The 20207-nt window shown below is 35.4% G+C and overlaps 1 protein-coding gene across 2 annotated transcripts in view; it reads left to right on the top strand.

Moving 5' to 3' along the window:
• LOC114658728 (A disintegrin and metalloproteinase with thrombospondin motifs 20-like) overlaps positions 1 to 20207 on the top strand; it is a 403005-nt gene that overhangs the window by 171911 nt on the left and 210887 nt on the right. For both annotated transcript variants that reach the window (XM_028810774.2, XM_051919511.1), the window contains exon 11: positions 4893 to 4997. In XM_028810774.2, the coding sequence (XP_028666607.2) occupies positions 4893 to 4997 (105 nt within the window). The remainder of the gene's footprint in view (positions 1 to 4892; positions 4998 to 20207) is intronic.

The following is a 20207-nucleotide window of genomic DNA, read 5'->3' on the forward strand; positions in this document are numbered from 1 at the left end:
AACTTGTCTTGTCTTAAAAAGCTTACCTAGCAGTTCTTATATGGTGAACTCCTATGTGCTAAATCTAGCCTTGTGTTAGCTATACATGTGAGTGGATTTATAAAATATTTTTTGTACAGAGCACAATGACATATTAAACTTACATACTTATTACAGGGACACTTCACTGATTGGAGAGTAAAGCTTATATGTTTTTGGTTTGTAAGCTAATATGTGTTTCTTTGTCTGCATGAGAATACTGAGAGGAAATAGCAGATACTCGGACCCTGTAATGGGAGACCAGCATCAACTACTTTGCACTGTTCAGTCTGAGACGTTAGCCAGCATCACTGGTTTGTTTTGTGGTAATTTGTGTAGCACTTACACATGCCTAATGTTTGGTCTTCTTTGTACCCTTTTAACACCTGTATACTATCTCTGTATTCTAGTGCTATGAAGTCCATTTCAGAAATAAACTTGTATTTTTTTTAAGGTATACATTGTATGAAATGTGTGAAACTTTAATTTTGAGTTGCAAAATTGATGCAGTATATATTAATTAAGAAAAGATACCTGAATATAAGTAACATCATTTTAGGGTCTCCACTTTCTTTATATGTACATCTTCTAAATTTTGTTATTATAAATGTAGTAAGGTAAAGTGATGAAATAATTCTAATTCAGATCTTCTATTTTTAAAAGAAAGATATGAAAATTCATCCATTAATTTTAATCCACTTGAAACAGTGTGTAATTACATGGGGCTGGAACAGATCTTGGTGGCATCAAGCACAGAAGCAGGAGCCCAGTCCCACTCTGAAAGGGGTGTTATTCTCCTGTGTGGGGCAACCTAGTCTGAGAGGACTAAGCTTACCTAGAGAAAAGCTGACACAGGTAAATGGAAAAAGTACAAACTACACAAACACAGTGACCAGGCTGGATTTGAAGCCAGGACTCCCTCCAATGCAGTAAAGCAGCAGCACTGATCATTTCATTACCACCATGAAGTGGCATCATGAATGAAATTCATCCCAAAACAGATTTTTACAAAAAATTAATAGTCTTTGCAGAACACATTTGTGTATCTACAATGTGATGTAGATTATCCATCCATCCATCATCCAACCCGCTATATACTAACTATAGTGTCACGGGGGTCTGCTGGAGCCAATCCCAGCCAACACAGGGCTCAAGGCAGGAAACAAACCCCGGGCAGGGTGCCAGCCCACGCACACACACACTAGGGACAATTTAGGATCGCCAATGCACCTAACCTGCATGTCTTTGGACTGTGGGAGGAGACCCACGCAGACATGGGGAGAACATGCAAACTCCACGCAGGAAGAACCTGAGAGGCGAACCCGGGTCTCCTAACTGCAAGGCAGCAGCACTACCCACTGCGCCACTATGCTGCTGATGTAGATTATTGAAAAAAAATTATATCAGTTTATTTTTCTTGTATTGGTATTTTTGGTCAGGGCCAGTATTTACTAAATTTGATTCGATTTATCGAATCCTGATTTTTTTTATTAAAAAAACAGTATTGCAATTAAGTTAATATTGTAAATGAATTCATTTTAAAACTAATATTACAATTAAAGGGATTACCTGTGATTCCTTGAAGTCATTTAAATTCTTGTCATTTGAAATGAGGCAACAATAGAGATTCTGGATTTACAGACTGTCAGCTAATTATGTATGTAGGTGTACTCTGGGGGAAACAAGCTGGGGTGCATTTCCTGAAACTTTTTAACGATAGTTTCTTTATTATCTCTTACTTAAGATTGTTCATTAGTTATAGTAAGTGTTTTCCAGAACCTTTTGTAAAGTAATACTTAATCTCTTTCTGTTTTGTAAATTAACAAGTTAACTGACCCATTCATTATTAGTTGTTTATTACCAGAGCCAATGAAAAAACTTGTAAATCCCGCCCACCTTAAATCCCTTCACACCTCTCCGTCAGCCTCTCTTGTCTTCTAAATGTGTCAATAAGCCCAAGCAGCAAGCAGCCTGCTATACCATCCCCCCACCACCCAGTTCTCCCAGTTTCTGCCTTGATTAATTATCTGATTATAAGTGCAGGAAGGCGTGTGAATGAATATGAATAATATGTATAATGTTGCACCAGTGCAACAATGTTTTCCGAAATGTACTATACAGGTCATAAAATGAGTTATTCCAAATATCATATATACCTATGTCTATATTTTTTGTCATTGTGGCTTTGACATCATGGACCATAAATTGCACATTAATTTAGCGTGAGCAGGAACACTCAATAAAACTGAATAAAAAAAAATGTAAGTGATGGTGAAATACGAAGAAGGAGGATTCACCAGCATTTGTGTGTCAACTTTTATCCCTCCAGATTAGAGAATTTTCAGTTCGGGGGGTTTGGGTTAGGGATGTTGTATCGTGATCATGACTGAGAGAATAAAAGTGGAAAAAAAAAACGCTAACTTTTAGAAGTACTATAAATTTACACTGGCTGTTACAGACACAAATCAAATGTATGTTTTTATTGTATATTAACAATAAGAGCAGCTCACAACTCAAAATGGTAAATTTGCAGGGGAGCTGGTTTCAAACTAACAAACCCAGGATTATAAGTCGGCAGTTCTAAGCACTGCACCACAGAAGTTCTCATATTGTGCTTGCACATTTTGTGAAAGTGTTTATTTGATATTTGGCCATCAGCCTTCACACATTATACAGTTCATGTCTACATTTTGTTATTTATTAATAAAACATGAAAAACGTTTCTGTTTTAACAATGTGTTTATACAGATTGTTGGAGACACAAGACACACATCAAATTATTTCCCCTTACAATACTGGGTAGCTCACTTCCAGATCAATCAAGGCAGGAACTGGGAGAACTTCTTGCCTGTTCTGAGGCAGTGGGGGGGATAGTATAGCAGGCTGCTTGCTGCTTGGGCTTATCGACACATTTAGAAGACAAAAGACACTGACGGATATAAAATAGGCCTGATTTACGAGTTTTTTCGTAGGCTCTGTTAATTCTAGTGTTCAGTACATCACAAAAAACAGTGATGCTATTGTTTGGACAATGTAACAACAACATCAACAACAACAATAAAAATAATAATTTTTATTATTATTATAGATTGATTTTTCAAAAAAATATAAAATGATAATGTAGGCTGTAGATTCACACAAAAAAGGGGCTTTTTATAGCTTTAATACATGTAGTCCACTTGATTACATAATGAGCTAACCTTAATCAAACTTTATAAGTAACATCCTTTAAAATCGGAAGGTGAATCACCCCTTAGTACCATCAAGGACAATGGCAGCTGTCCAGAGAATTGAACAGCTTAACTGAAGTCATTGTTTGAAACAGTGCCAGTCAAGAAGCCAAGTCACAGATCTAAATGCTTTTTTGTGGTTCACACAAACCCCTTGGACCATCTCATTAATCAACAACTAACAAGAGAAATACAATCTGCTCAGGGATGTAACAGTCACTCACCTGTGTGGTGCAAGATGAATTTGAAACCGGTACACACCAGAAATTCCCCCCTCAGTCGTACTGTGCAGTTTTTGAAAGTGATCCATTTCTGCACCACCAATGGATTATTGCAGACCGTTGCATGATGCGCATGGCCTCAGCAAGGCTGTTGTGTCCAAATCTCAGCATGTTGTGACCAGATTACTATTATACCAAATAAGCAACAAACCCTGAGGTTTTGGGTTCAAATCCCACTACTGACACTGTGAACCTTGAGCAAGTCACTTCACCTGCCTGTGCTTCAATTGGAAAAACAAAGGAAATGCAACCAATTGTGTCTGAAATGTTGTAAGTCGCCTTGGATAAAGGCTTCAGCAAAATAAGTAAATAATAGTCATGATGATAATAATAATATAATGCTTTGCATGATGCTAATATTGGTTTTCATGCCATTGCAGGCATACCAGGCATTGTAGGTGCAATGGACAGAACATTAATCCCTATTCATACTCCCAACCTCTTGAATCCCATCCACACCAGTCGGAAAAGGATTCTTGGTGCTAAAAGTCCAGGTGACATGCAACTGACCATCAGGGAGTTTTTACAGACATTCTTGCCAAGTAGCCCGGGAGTATGCATGATGCTTATATCTGGTCTAATACTGGAGTATATCCAGTGGCATGGGATGGTGCGTTTGCTGGCAGTTGGTTACTGGGACACCACGCTAACTCCAGTGTGGAATTCCCAAACCATGACTGAGGAGAGGTAGAATGCTGGACATCAAGGTGCATGCACTATTGCAGAGCGTGTACTGGGCATGTGTAATTCCTGTGCCTGCACAAGTCATTGGGGACTTCCAATAGCCTTGGAAAACAAAGTAAAATGTTGTTATTTTTAATTTTTTACCTATGGCTGCTTTCCATTGATCTTATTTGAAAGGAAACCACATTATATTTTGAGCCCATTTACAGATTTTACAGATACAGAACAGGTGAAATTAATGTTACCTATTAGACAAAATTTTAATTTCTTTATGCTGTGCCCTTTTGCATGTTTTCATTGATTTTTTATTACATTTATTTTTATTTTCTTTACATTTACATGTCTGGTGTGACAATATAACAATATTTTTGATAACTTAAATAAGTAGTATTGATGTTTCTGTTATCGACAGCCTGTGCTCTTCTAACATGCACTCTGGGTAGGAGCCCAACAGAGAAGTACTTTAAACTTGTTTGTTAAATGTTGAATAACGAAGGGTTTCAGGAGACACTTGTAAAACTCACTTGTTCTTTACCTGTATCTTTGGTTTTCTCATATACTATTCACTAAGATCGATCATTTTCAGAAAACATACCACAGTTCATGCAGTGTGGACTGTCATATAATTATTCAAAATGAATTAACTTCTCAGGGATGTTGTGCTTTTTTAACTTAACAGAAGCAGTGCAAAAGACTGTGGTGTACCAGTGCAGAGGGAATTCATAAAGGCTGTCGCACCCAACACATGCCCCTTGCAGATGGAACAGACTGTGGTCACGGAATGGTAAGGTCATTTGCTGACCACATTTATAGCCCTGTAGGAGTTTTACCTAATTATATCTCTTCAGTTTTCTATTTTAGTCATATATCATCTAAGTAACATTAAAAGAACTGAGTTCTGGCAAAAGGTTCTTAAGTTTTTCATTCTTTTTGTTTTATGGTACTAACGAATCCACTTGTCATGAAGAAAAGTTTTCTATAAATACTAAACCTTTTTAGTAAGGAGACTGTGGGTTTGCTTCCCGGGTCCTCCCTGCGTGGAGAGTGCTTTGAGTAGTGATAAAGCGCTATACAAATGTAAAGAATTATTTTTATTATAATAGCTTAGTGTTTATAGCTTGTTCATGCCAGGCATAGTGAGCTGACATTTGTTTTTGGTATCTGTACAGGTAAATAATATCCTGAGCAAAAATTACACAATGATTACTCTATGAGGGAAAACTGCTGGATGACATAATTGCTTATTATATATATTACTGGTAGCTAAGGTTATAGTTATTTTTCATATTGTTTTGATTTACAGTATGTTCTTAGCATAATGATGGGTTAATTTTTTCTTCATCAGAGCATGTTGAATACAGATCCTTGATGTCAAAGCTGGTTCATGTTTTTAAAAGACTAACAAATTCACAGTATTTTAAAGTCTCCCCATCTCTGATCAGTATTAAATGTCAAGATGGGCTGCAACAAGTTGTAGGGTTGAAAAAAAAAACAGGATTACATTTTTTCTGTTTTCCAGCAATACAAACATTTATTTTTATGGGATGTTCTCATACAAGATATGTAGCTCAAAATGATTTAAACAATTTTAAGAAAAAAATGTTCAATTACAAAGAATGAATAAAAAAATTGAATAAATAAGTATAAATAAACAAATTCAAACTTATATTTTACAGATAAAAATGTAAGGTATAGAAAGGGCAAAATCCTTAATTATTGATTACATTTCCAACCTCATTTTAAATCTCTAATGATTTCATCTTATCAGAAATAATATTTTGTTATAAAGAATTATATGCAGAAAATTTTTTTTGAGCAAAGATGTGTTTTTGGTGGCTGCGGAAACCTAAACCCCTATTTACCATAACTTAAATGTATTAACATTTATGTCTTTGACTTTTGCTCTGTTTTCCAGCAACGTTACCCCCTCAAAAGCTGAGGATTGACTGCAAGTTCCAGTTAAAACATAGCCATTTTTACAGAAAGTCTTTTTCAGATATATGGAATTGTATTTCAAATATCTCAGAATGACCACAGACTTATTTTCAGATATCTTGAAATACATTTGAGGTATCATGAAATAGATATATTTTGAGATATATGTAATTACTAGCTGTCCCCTGTGGCTCTGCCCACGTAGTAGTGAAACTTTAAAAATCAATTTAAAAAAAAATGTAATAATTTGTATTAAGAAGAATTTATATTGATAGCTTTCATATCCGAGCGCCTCTTGATATACAATATTTTTGGTTTTACTGTCAGGGGCGAGAATGTAGCTGCGATCTCTTTGCCAAGGTACACTAGGTACACTCCAACGTCAAACGTTGGTACTGTATCTGATCGTGTTCTGCACTGATGGGAGATTGTCCCCCATGTGGGGAGAAGTGCACGTAGCTGTGATATCTCTGCCAATGAGCAGTACCTTCTAAAACACACTTAGCTTTGAACTCTCTCTCAAAACTGTCAAACGTTGCTCTTTAACAATCTCTAGATTATAATGTCTGCTGAGAAAACAGGTATCACTGGCTAAGTGGCGGCAAGGTATGCTCCAACATGTGGCAAGGTAGAGCGACTCGAATGGAGGCTGGCGCGTGAGTAAGGATGGCCCCACCTGTCTCCCTACTCCTTAGGTCCTGCCTCCCCCTCCCCTCGGCCTACAGCCTGTCTCTCGGATTTGTGCAAATAAATCTGTTCCTCAACCAAACTACAATACTCGCCGTGATGAGAGAAGTCGCTAAATCAACCGGAATGTTCAGGCAAATTATAGAAAAAAAAAACCCAAACTAAATCCGTTAAGTAGTTCTCTCGTGAAAAGCATACAGACAGACAGACATTGGATTTTATATATATAGAGATTTAAGATACTGTATCTTAAATGCATTTCCAGGTATCTTAAAATGCATTTTGAAATATCTCTAAATGTTAATTTGACTTGTTATAAAAGACAGTTACTTTTAATTTATAAATAATGATGTATAGTAGCTCTGGTAATTAACAACTACATTGGTAGCACAGAAATGAGTGTATGCAAATTCAGTACCTATTAATTTTAATCTTATAATGTAATAATTTTCTTATTGAGTAATGGCAAGTCACTTTATTATAAAATATGAGGATACCAACCATTTTTATTTTGCTTCTTTGTTAGTGTAGTGATTACAATGTATTCTTAAGCTTAAAGAATATAAAGGCTAAAAAAGTCTGCTTCTGCTTGAATGTCATGCATTCATAATAATATGTGAAGTCACATACATTTTATGGAAAAGACTAAGTGTATGGTGTGCTACTGCCAAATCACATGTAAAATTATAATTTATTACCTGTCCTTCATTACTTTTCTGAACTAATTTTTTGTCCATTGCAGAGATGTTTATGCAATCGGTAAAACTTTGGGATATGGGTAATGCTAGAGTACTCAAAGATTTAGCTACATATAGAGTGTGACCAGGCTGTGCTTGTATGCAGGTGTGAAGAGTGATAAAGAAGAATTAAATATAGTACCAGAGTGCTGCTCAGTACTTCAGTACTTACAGTTACTTGAAAAATAATGTCTAAATGTATTTAAATTAAAATGGTATTTTTCTATATTTGAATGTTGTATTTTGGGCTTTACAAAGCAATGCATTATACCTTAGCCTTAAATCATTAATTTGATATGTAATTATTTTTATATGTAGGATTGTTGTTGTGGTACTTGGAAGAATACTTGTTTGTCCATCCAACAGATGGACAAATTGAGAAAAATACACTTTTTTCAAGTTTCACATATTATAAAATGCCTTTTTATCAGTATAAATGGGGGGCTATTGTGGGATTACCCACTTGAATAGGGTTAGCTGGTGAACTAGCCAACCAGAACAGTCTAGCTAGTGGATGAAGATTCTTTACTAATATTTTACTGCTGCTGTCCCCACTGTGTGAAATTTGTTTGATCCTTATCAATATCCTCCAGGATCTCCATTTTCTGCATAGTACTAAGTTCACTGTTGATGTTAAATTGCCATGGTGTGCATTTTTTGCATATGTACATATACAGTATATATGTGCTTATAACAAAAAAAAAAACATTTTATAAAATTTCCCAAAAAGATAGCAGGTTATTAAAACTTACACTAATGACACCAACTCCAAAATGATAGGCTTTTTTTTCCTGAATTAATTTTTGTTTTTGTTTCAGTTATTTAAATTCAGTTTTTCTAATAGAAAAACTTGATAAATAATGTCCTTTTAAGTGTAGAAATGCAAACATGTGTCCAAATGAATGTTGCCATTTAACCAGTGCAGGCATTGCTATTATTACTATTATCATTATTATTGTCTATTTTGGCTGATGCTGTTATGCAAGACAGCTTATAATTTTAGCATATGGCATAATTGTCTATATATTATTTTTTGGAATTGAAGTAGAAGCAGGCTAAGTATAGTGTGCTGAGGCTCACACAGTAAGTTAAAGGTGAGAGTTGAGCCCACAACTAGAACAATATTTACACTATGAGGTTCTACATCCTTTAAGGCAGGCTAATGAAGAGGTGTTTGCATAGTTTAAATAGTTATAACCAAGATTATTGTTAATTCATGTTTTCTTTTATAATTAGAAATTTTATCAATTAGTAATAAGCAAATAGAAGACCATATTTAAGGAAAAACTACCATATGTTAAATGATTTACCTAACCATGCAGTCAAAATATCAAGAAAGCAGTACACTTTGTTTTCTTGAACAACCATGCAGACATCTAAAAGTGGTTATTATCTAAGCAGCCTTCATTTAAACGGACATAATATTTTTCAAAGTATCATAAAAAATAAAAAATGATCAGAGTTTTTTGACAATGTGTTAGTTTTCATTGCTATACTACATCTAGAATTTGTCCATGAAGAAAGAGCAACAGTGAAATGATTTAGTGTAACATGTTGCATTGTGATGGAATTCAATATGGAGCCACTACAATACTTCCATCTACGCCTTATACAGCCTGATAACCCAATTTGGTATCGCAGTAGTCAGAGATGCAAAGCAGGTCTCAGCCATGGATGTGGTGCCAGCTCATTGTAGGAAATTCTTACACACGCATCTACATTGAAACATAAGAGGTCAGTTTAGAGTCTGTGATTAAGCTAATATCCATTTTTTGGTGATGTGAGAGGAAAACTGGAGTAGGCAGAGGAAAATGTCACACTTACATTTGAGAAATTCCATGCAGGTCATGCCCAATGTGAGATTCTGCTATGCTGTAAATCCGCAAAGTTAATTTACATTTGCATGTGTTTGTTTTATTTGTATGGTTCTCAGACATTGCTCAGATAATTGTAGGAGCTGATTTTCATACCAACTAGTTTCTTAATCAGTGGAAAAGGTATTCCTTTTATTGGGCTTTTGAATTGTTAGTTCTGTTAATGTTTTTGTTGCCACCTATTGTTTTTTTTCCCTTGTGGATCCTGTTTACAGCATCAGTAAAATTTCCGAAACTCTCAATGCCTTTTGTTGTTGTTCTTCAAAAGCAGCTGGCTTCCGTATGTTTTTCCAATCTTTTTTCCACTTTCTCAAAAGTCATTTGAACGGGACAACTGTTTTAGTCTTTAGGTCTTTTTAATGGCTTATTTGAGTGTGGCTTCTTTCATCAAAGTATTTACTGTTAATTGCCCTACAACCTACAGTAACAGAAACATTTCAGAGAAAATTTCAAACAGTTAATGAGCTCATAGTCTCTTATAGTGCTATTGTTATGGCAGTTGTGACCAATAGGGAGCTTTTCAGACCTCCATACCTCAGACACAACTACGCAGACACACGTCCCAGGTTCAAAAGATCTTTTATATACAGAATTACAAGCCTAACACACTCATAAAATCCTTGTTGGTTCCTTCTCTTTTGAAGCAAGATTTGTCCACCATTTCCCATCTTTGACTCCCTGAGTAAGGTGGAGAAGTCATTTTTATACTGGACCTGGGAGTTCTTCTGGTGCCAGACCACTGCGCACACGAAGCCCTTCCAGGCCATGCCAGACAAGCACATAACAAGGTTGTTGCCTTCCGTCAGGGCCCTTTCACGGCCCCCAATGAACTCAACAGGGCTGCCCTCCTGGCCTACAGTTTCCATGGAATTCTGTGAAAGTCCAACCAGAGGAAAACCAAAGGAGCTTGGTCACCTAGCACACTGAGAACAGTCAATCTGGAGAAGCAGTATCACCATGTCCAGTCACTATTCCCGCCTTCCCATTGACACAGAACCCATCCTGGTATGGATGCCAATCCATCCTGGTAGTGCATTCCTAAAGGCAGCCTCCTGGCCGAGTAAAACAATACCTTGAATCCCAGCCAGGGTGCCAGTCTATCTGTGTCCGCAACACAGTACATTCTTAATGTTAATAACAGAGAAAAGCCAAGCAAAATGACACCTTTTATTGGCTAACTAAAAAGATTACAATATGCAAGCTTTCAAGGCAACTCAGGCCCCTTCTTCAGGCAAGATGTTAATAACAGTAATTTAATCTGTTAGAGTGCAGTTTAAAAGTTGGTATGTAGCCTGTTTTAATGCAGTAATACACTGCACACGGTTTTCACTTCATCAAGCTTGTAGCCTTGTTAGTCAGTGGCCATATCTCTCCTGTAGTGTAAAGCCATGCTCTAATGTCAGTTGGTGTGAGTGCGTTTGGATAAGTACTTAAGTCTTGTCTGGTTAATGCCAAGGACCACCTTTATCTTGCCTGAAACTATAATTGAAAGGTAAACAAGAAAATGAATGGATAGATGATTTTAACCAAAGACAGAGTTATTTCAGTAAGGAAGTGAAAATATCAGGTTTGTTAACCTTGCTGTGCTCTAATTATTGATAAAGTTTGTTGAGGACTCTTTTTATTGTTTCAAACAATATTAAGAAGAATAATTGATTGTAAACTTTTGGTTTGCCATAATCCGTCCTTTTTGACTTGTAGTGTGACTAGTAATGCTGCATCTACCATGCTTTGTACAGTAGCTGCCTTACTCATTTTGCTTTTTGAAATCATAAAAAAAATATGTAATGATTGCTTGTAATTCAGCAAGTCTGATGTATAATTAGGTTTCTTTTGGTTCTTTTTTAGTAGCATAAATACTTGTTATATTTAAAGTCAGTTAGTGCTGAAGGATTACATTTTAGCTTTTTTTAAAGAGGCATTTGCGAGTGTAAGGTAATCATAACATTAAAATTTCATATTTGTGTGGTCTAATTTTTATTGTACATGCTGTACAATCATTCTTCTCATTGGATTAGCCCTATGAAAAGAAAACAAGATAAGGCAGCTGTATTTTTCATATTCCAATCTGCTCTGTGGTATTGCTGATGAGCATGTCAACTTAATATATTCTTTAATGTTAAAAAAATAAAAATAGCAATATTTGAGTATTTTTTTCTGGCTCACCTGCTGATATTTTATTTTTAATGTGGATAAATTTGCAATGTTTGTTCCTTTACACTGAGTGTCTAGAGCCTTGGATACTTTTTATAATTGCAGAAATATAAATTAAACAATCCTCTATATGTACATGAATTGATGAAATGCCTAAAAAATGAAATTCAGAACTGTATTTCCACATAGGTCTAAGAGAAAATGTAGTTCTCACCATTCCCACACAGACCTGCCCCAATATCAAGTTGCAGGCTTATGCCCTGAACTCACCAAATAATGGGACAGTGGCTGTAAAGTCAAAGAGTCTGCGTAGAGACAGAGGGAAATGATGAAATCAAAACAAAGTCCCTTTAATATTTAAAGATATATTATGAAGTATTACACAAGGAGAACACAAGCAAGAGCTATAAAAATGGAAAATTAAGGTTTATCTGAAAGGCAAACTTGAAAGTGAACAAGTCTAATCACTAATCCAAAACAGTACTTTAAAGCGAAAGCCAGAAGTCTAATAATCCAGGAAATCCTAGAACAAATGCAAAATCCAAAACTAAAGAACAGGAACTAAAGAACTAAAGCTCAATGCCAAAGCAGTCAGTGCTTGGACTGCCTATTCTTAAATGGTATTGAATGCAGTTCCTCAGCTGTAGGAACATAATTTAAAGGTTTAGACACAATGTAACTAACCTCATATTTAAGACAGAGTGATTCAATTAAATATTAATCAATGCATACAACATATGAAGGAAACAAAAATGAAATCAGTAATATTTTCCCATTAATTCATGGAAACTAACAAAACAAATTGAACTTAAGCCAACAGCATGGTCACTGAGTAAAGTCCTGGGCAAACTTTGCAGGTCAGTGAGGGACTGATCATAAAGTGTTTAAAGTCCACCAGGTTCGTAGAGGTTAGGTTAGAGCCCCATCACACTGTGGATGGGGTCTTATCTGTGGTTCACTATATTATTTCTGTGGTACTCATGGCCCAGAAGTGTCCGAGTACCTGGGTCACTACAAAGAGGGCCATACTCACAACCCCTGGGATTTATATCTTGTCAAGAACCTCAGAGGTAGTGTGTGGGGTTTCTGTGACCTGATGTGGAGGAGGGAGTGATGTGGAAGGTGGGAAGGTAGTACATTTTGTTATGGGTGTAGCTAATATAACCAGTGACCCTATATTGCAATTAGAGCTTATGATCATTTAGGCAGAGCATACTAGATATATATAGGTTGGTTGTTATTTTACCTTTTTTCTTTTAGACTTTTGTGTTCAACCTTCTGTGTATAACCAACTCACAAAAATGTCACCAATTTTTAAATTTTTGGCACCTATGGTTTTTTCTTTTATTCTCTTGGATGGCTCATCAGTCCCCTACCATTCAATATATAGTATATTGTGAGCTGTAGGAGGCATCTCAAATCATTTAAAAATTTTTATCTATGTAGGAAACTTTTGTAATTAAACAATACAGCAAGTATGGTTCATTCAGAGCAGTTTTTGCAAATTTCTGGTGTAAAATTTTTGCACTCCCTTTCCATTATAAACAAATATGATAAACAAAATGAACACACAATTTTAAAAAAGGGGATATTTTGTCAAACTAAAAATAGTCAAACAGATTGTGCTGGGGAAGAAACATTTTTTGAATCAATGTGAAATTTTTACTTGTGTAAAATGTATGTTTTTTTTTAATTATCAGGTTCTTTACATACAGTAAATGCAATTAGTATAATTTGATTTTAAACAACTTTGCTAAGGACTGAATAGTTTTAGATGTTGTTCACTATAAACTGCCATATCATCTGCAATTCTTGTAGGCAGACAGTGTTTTGAACAGAACTATAACAAAAAAAATCTTATTGGCATATACAGGTATTCATTTGAAAAGATGAAAGTGATTTAAGAAAATCATTAATCAAAATAATTATAAACAATACTCCTCAACAGTTTTAAGGTAGCAACACAGACATAATAAAGTTAAAGAATGCAGCACTAAATTAAGATGTTTATAAATTATATCAAATTATTATATTTATCTGTCTGTAAATCTGGTGCTGTTTTTTAAACATGTCTTCAATTTTCATATTGAATATTTTGCCACTTGCATCTTGTAACTTTCCAAAAGTCTGTGAGTACTCTCACATAAATAATTGTGAGCCAGCCTCCTTAAATCGTAGTAGACTCGGCCAGAAGTGATTAGAAAGGCTGTTAAGATGTTTGGTTATACAGAGCTGCATCAAGTACAATGTTGAAATTTCAGCTGCAGCTACTTCAGTGATATGTTTAGTGTCATTACTAGTATATGATTGACGGAGTAAACTCCACAGAAATAAAGGCAAATTACTAGGCAATCACTAAAGAGTATTAAGAACTTATAACTATGTCAAATATATTAATATTTTGAAATTTCTCACAGTACTGCAGTTTTAGAAAATGAGGAATAAAAAAGAACTAAACAATGAGATCATTTACAGAGAAAATGACTGGCTGATTGTGAAACTGATTGGAGCAAAAACCTGTAGCCTGCAGCCACAGTGAGATCCCCCAGGACTAGGATTAGAAACAGACTACAGTGTGTCTCCCCGCTTTCTTTCACTTTCCTTATATGTATACTTTATTGAAATGGCTTCTTGGTGAGAAACGTAGATGGTTTGGAAAGCCAGTTGTCTGTTGTTCATTTGCGACTTATTGTTAATCAGCTGGTAAAAGAACATAAAAGGAACAAATGAGAAAAAATTAACAAACAGGAATCTTTAGAAACGAATGAGCCACACTTAAGCAACATATGCTTTTGTCTATAACAGTAAGCTTTATTCTGAATTTCATACAGGAATATAAAATGATCAATTGTGATGTCTGACAGCTGAAATGCACCACCTTGATGAACATGAAGTTCATTCAATGGCAAGTACTGGCCTCAAATGAGAGACATAAAACTGCAGACTTGACAGTACTTCAGGACCAGGAGTGATTAGCTGCAGTATGTTCTACCATACAATGATCACATTTGCAATCAGTAATTTTATATCCAAGGTTTTGTACAAATTATAGTAAATTATTCTTTATTTCATACATTCTTTTATTGTTGAAATATTCCAGAAATGGCTAAATTTATGTTGATGAGATGAACATGGCTAAACTCAGCACTACAATCTCGAGAACAGTAGGGTAACATGTTAAAAGTAAAATGGGTTACATAGTCAGATAAGGCATAATCCAACACACTTTACTTAATATATAAGAAAAAAAATGTTTCAGAAATTGTAACATTCTTGTGGCAGTCTATTACAGTGTGGGGATGGCACAAATGTGGATATTAATGATTAACCATTTATTTGATTTTACTAACATTATTGATTACTAGCTTTAACTATCTCAGACTTCTTAAAGCTAGAATATCAGCATTTGTGGAAATGTGAAAATGAAACAGTAACATTTTCAAATTAATTTAGTGATATTTAGTGTAGAAAGTCATATAGTGTATCATTTTGTTTGTGTATAATTAGTACATACATGTTTTGTTGCAATATGGTTAATTAATTTATCTAATGCTTTGTGATATACAATATTTTTGTTTTTCCCATCTGGTGTGTAAATGTATAAATGTTTTTTATACTATATATATATATATATATATATATATATATATATATATATATATATATATTTGACCATGGGAAAAGCATGGACTTTCTAAGTTAATGCCTGCTACTTTGAGTGACTGTCCTTGACCCTTATTTATAGCCATAGCAAATGCAAGTTGCACTGGACATTACAGTCATTTAAAATCAAAGGGCATGTCAGTAAGTGCCATAGGAATGTGTGGAAGGAACACATCTTCTCCTTTACCATTGCCAGCCTAAAACTGTCGCTTCTGTCATGTTTGGCATAAGTTCCTTTACACATAGCCGTGTTCCATCATACAAGTTTTTTGTGGGTCAATATACCACAATAGCATTATCTGAGACCCAGTTTTCAAAATTAACTTGTGTGGTGGCGTTCCAGATGGTTGCAATGAATTTATAAACTCAATAGGATAAAATCCAGCTTATTCAGTATTAATGACAATATCGATAGATTTGTATGTTGTGGCGGAGCCCAGTAGCGTATTCTATATCTCGATATTGATATAATTAACACTTTCAAGCATCCAGAAGCATTAAAGACAGAAAAATCAGCTACATCGATATATTAACAATCAGTACTGAAGCAAACCTTTGGATGCATTGTTAACAACGATGTGAAGCAGGCAGTATAGGGAAGAAACCCAGACAAACAAGTAAAACACATTTTTAACATTTTTGGAGGCAGTGTGATGGGAAAAACACTTGACAAAAGAACCATTTCAATGAAATAGGGGTCACATTGCCCTCCACCCTCCCTCCCAAAAAAAAAGTAATGATCCCCGATATGTTCCTACATTTTTCATGTGGAAAAATTTTGTCCTGCCATACTGGATCCACCTTCGTGGATTTATAAAATATAATTTAAGATTTGTAATCTAAAACCTAGAAACCCCCCAGGTACCAATTTTGGTTGAAATTGGTTAATAAAGAAACAGAATCTTCATATTTCATGTATCAAGGGGATACAAATAAGGGTGTGGAGATGGGGTGTCCAGGGTTCATGGTAGCCTGTCTTGTCCATATGGGCAAGACTATGCAAGGTTAGATCAAGATGGGTCAAAGGGTTAGGACTGTATAGGGAACTTACACGCAGACATTCTTTTTTATATAAAGTATTTAGATTCTACCTGTTTAAATTTATGTTGGCAAATAATACTTTGAGACCTGTTATTCAGTTAATTAGACATATGAGGGTAGTTTCTAAGGTGCATATCAGATTGCTTTAAATCTAAGATCTGAATAAATGGGATCAATGAAAATGTAGTGTTTTAAATTTAACTTTTTGTGAGAGCATTTGAGCAAAAGGCTGACAATGTTTGCTGTAAACTGTATAATAATGTACAGTGGTCTGACTCTAGCCCCTATCATATCAGTAGCATTAACAAGTAAACGCTAGTGAATGGTGGTCAGAGGAAGTCACACAGGACATTGGGTGCAATTGTAGAAAAAGTTATGTTGCCAATCAACGTTCGACAGCAAAGACTCTTGACAGCTTATCGATTATCTTTAACCAGGCTACCTCATTCCATCCAGAGAATGTCTGCTTTGTCGAGAGGTTTACTAACCTCGGCATTGACATTCATGTCTCTGGTGATTTTTCTTGTGAAGTCAGTAGATGATTGGGAGAACATCAGGGATCATAAGGTCGCTGGAAAGGGGTTTGTAGCGCTCCCAATATCTTTGCAGAAGGACAAAGGTCCAAGTCTTTAGAATCCTGGTACTTCCAGTTTTGCTGTGTGGTTGTGAGACATGGACTCTGTCTAGTGACCTGAGACGAAAACTGGACTCCTTCAGTACTGTGTCTCTTCGGAGAATCCTTGGGTACCGCTGGTTTGACTTTGTGTCAAATGAGAGGTTGCTCTTGAGGTCCAGAATGAGGCATATTACCAGCATTGTGAGGAAGTGTCAGTTATAGCACTATGGCCATGTGGTGTGATTCCCCAAGGGTGATCTGGCTCCCAGGATCCTCATTGCTGAGGACTCAAGAAGCTGAACCAGGCCAATAGGACACCCACATACCAGCTGGCTGCAGCAGATGAATGGTCATTTCCGGGGGGCTGCCATCCAGCATCCCAAGCTGTTTTATTGTGTGGTAGGTGTGGAACCACACGCTGTACCAATGCATGCTACCTGACCAGCACCTTCTCTAGCTGCAAAGAAAAAAAATACTATGAAGATGTAACAAGCCAATAAGCCTGTTCTTTCAGAAGTGGCTTTTGTACTGCTATGAGAATTATACCACAGTAATAAGGCACTATACATATGAAGACTGACCGAGAGTCTACCTAAGAATGCATGGAACATCAGTCATGACACTGGCTGTTCTTTCCTTCTGGTCTGACAGTTAACAGATGGCTCATGCAGCTGTTGCCCAAGCATGCCAATATGCTCCTATTCATAAACAAAAATGCATAAAACACATTTCAGCACTATAAAGACACAGTTTGTGAGACTTTTACAAATTATTATACATTGTTTTCTGTTTTTTTTTTTAATTTGGTGTTTTTTCATGATTGAGTATCAATGAAACACATGAACATATAGATTTTGATGTGGTTTTAAATTTACAGCTCATATTGCTAGTCAGAAAAAAATGTATTTAATAATATTGTGTATACTATCCAGGAGGAGGTGCCTTCATGTAGTCGAGTTTCACTGAGAAGGGAATTGGTGGACTGTTTTCCATAAAAATGAATTTCCATGTCAGTTGTGTCCCAAAGTGGTTCCAGCTAAAAAGACTCAGCACAACGTCAATCTTAAGGCAGTATTTAGACTTTATGGACTTCTTAGATTTGAAATGCGAGCTATAAACATAAGGGCTTCTATGGCATATCACAAAACTATCAGTGGCTTATTTTCCTATCAGTGATTCATCAGTGGAAAAGCTGTGAAAAAAAAAAAGTAAGGATGTTTTGATTTAGAATTTGAATCTGGTGTTATTTGGGATAACTAGAAGGACATTTATTCCTTCACCCACATGCTGGACGAAAAAATGTGAAGAATGAAAAAGGCCTATATTTGCCTAAAAAAACAAGAGTCCAACTGCAGATTTCCAAAGCTTCTGTCTCTTGACAAGCCAATCACAGTACTCAACTACAATAACGTTTATCTGCCTTTACATTGCAATTATACTGTACAATTTAAAACCAGAAAGGTTTTTCTGCAATAAAATCATGAGTTTCACGCAGCTTCAGAATATACCTGTGTACCTGTTAATGTTTTTCACCAGTCCTCCCATATACTTCTAAGAGGTCTAAATCACTTAACATAAACATTCAATCCATTTAGCCTGAATTATAAAGCTCTGGAGGTTGGCAGCCTGACCCTTTTCAAAAAAATTCCAAGCTAGTTCTGACTCCACCTTTTACAGAACAATAGTTGAATTAACTATTACCTGAGAGTAAATTTTGTGGATCTGTTCAAAATAGGCCATATCATTTTAATAAAATTAAGTACATTTAGTTACCTAACCTTTCATTGTTGTAACGCTTTTATACTCAGTTTGAAACTCTTTTGCCACATTCTTCTTTGAGGTTAACATAAACTGAGCTCCATTGACTTAAATTTGCATAGAACTGAGCAGCCCTGTTTAAGCTGACAAGTTTTTGGTATATCCAGCTGTTGATGAGCAGCTGTAACATTTTATTTAAGCGTATTACTTAGTCAAATTATCTGCAGAACATCATGTAGCACTTCACATCAATTGGCCTTCTTTGTTTTTTTTCTCCTTTAATTCTGAATTTTGTTAACAATGATTTGTCACACTGTGGCATTGTGGAGATGATGTACAGTTACTGTGCATGGAAATTTTCAAAAGTAGTCCTGAAGGAGAACAGAATTTTTGTTAGCTGAAATAGTTCTGTACTATAGCCCAATGATTATTTCAGTAGAATTCCATTAACTCATTACAAATAAATCCCATTAGTGGACAGTTAATACGGAAACTGTCGAAGGAGCACCCTGAATGTCAAACTGTCTTCTAGTTTTTTATCAGAAATTGATACTTAATTTCTGTAAAATATTCTTATTTCATATAATAGTTTGCTCTTTATTTAACATTATATTTATTATTTTTCCTGAAACAGCCACTAAGAAGTGATAGGCAGTTTTGTGTTGTGTAGTAGCTAAGGACTTGAGTCTAAAAGTACAAGCTTGTAGATGTAATTAATACCCTGCTTCTCAGTCTGACCTTGAACAAACTGCTTCACCTTATAGTGTACATCTTGTAGATATATGCACAATAAACCTTGAATTAATACAGGAAAAATCACTTTGGCTTAGTTCCCTTTTAGAAAGGTGCTATATGTAGGAACATTTTACACATTGTTCATGGAATTCTGTCTCAAAAACAAATGAAGACAACATAAGATTAGCCTTTAGATGCAGGAGCTCTAAGGGAGACATGATATACAAAAGGTTAATACATTGGAAGATGAACTCCCAGGTGCACACATAGGGAGTGTTTAATGATAAAGAGACATGTATTACATCTAAATTGATAATTTCTTCATTCATATCAGTATCAATGAGTTAATTCTTTTTTGGTATTTTTCTTTTGCGGTTGTATCCTGATACATTGAGTTCATAAGACTTTCCATTGGAAGTACAAATACAAAACATTTCATAAACTAAATAATATCACTGTTAGATGTATGGCATCAGCTTGTGCACTGAATTAATATAATTATGGAAATACACAGCAAATGAAGTCTAGTACACACAAAGAATGCAGTTGGAGGGGTTGTGTAGCAGATTAGATTAGAATGTTTCAGATTAGATTAGATTAGATCAACTGTATTAATCCCAAAGGAAATATAGATACATATAGCAGAAGAAACATAAAAAGAAAGATACATATTCAGAGGACAAATAATGCAATAAATAAATAAATACATTTTAGCCAGATTCAGTCAAGTTTGGGGCAGAAGGGAGCTTTAGGCTATGCATGAGATTCTGGTGTGTATTATAGATTGGGTGGCA

The sequence above is a fragment of the Erpetoichthys calabaricus genome, chromosome 1, assembly GCF_900747795.2.
Source record: "Erpetoichthys calabaricus chromosome 1, fErpCal1.3, whole genome shotgun sequence".
In the NCBI taxonomy this organism is placed as follows: domain Eukaryota; kingdom Metazoa; phylum Chordata; class Cladistia; order Polypteriformes; family Polypteridae; genus Erpetoichthys; species Erpetoichthys calabaricus.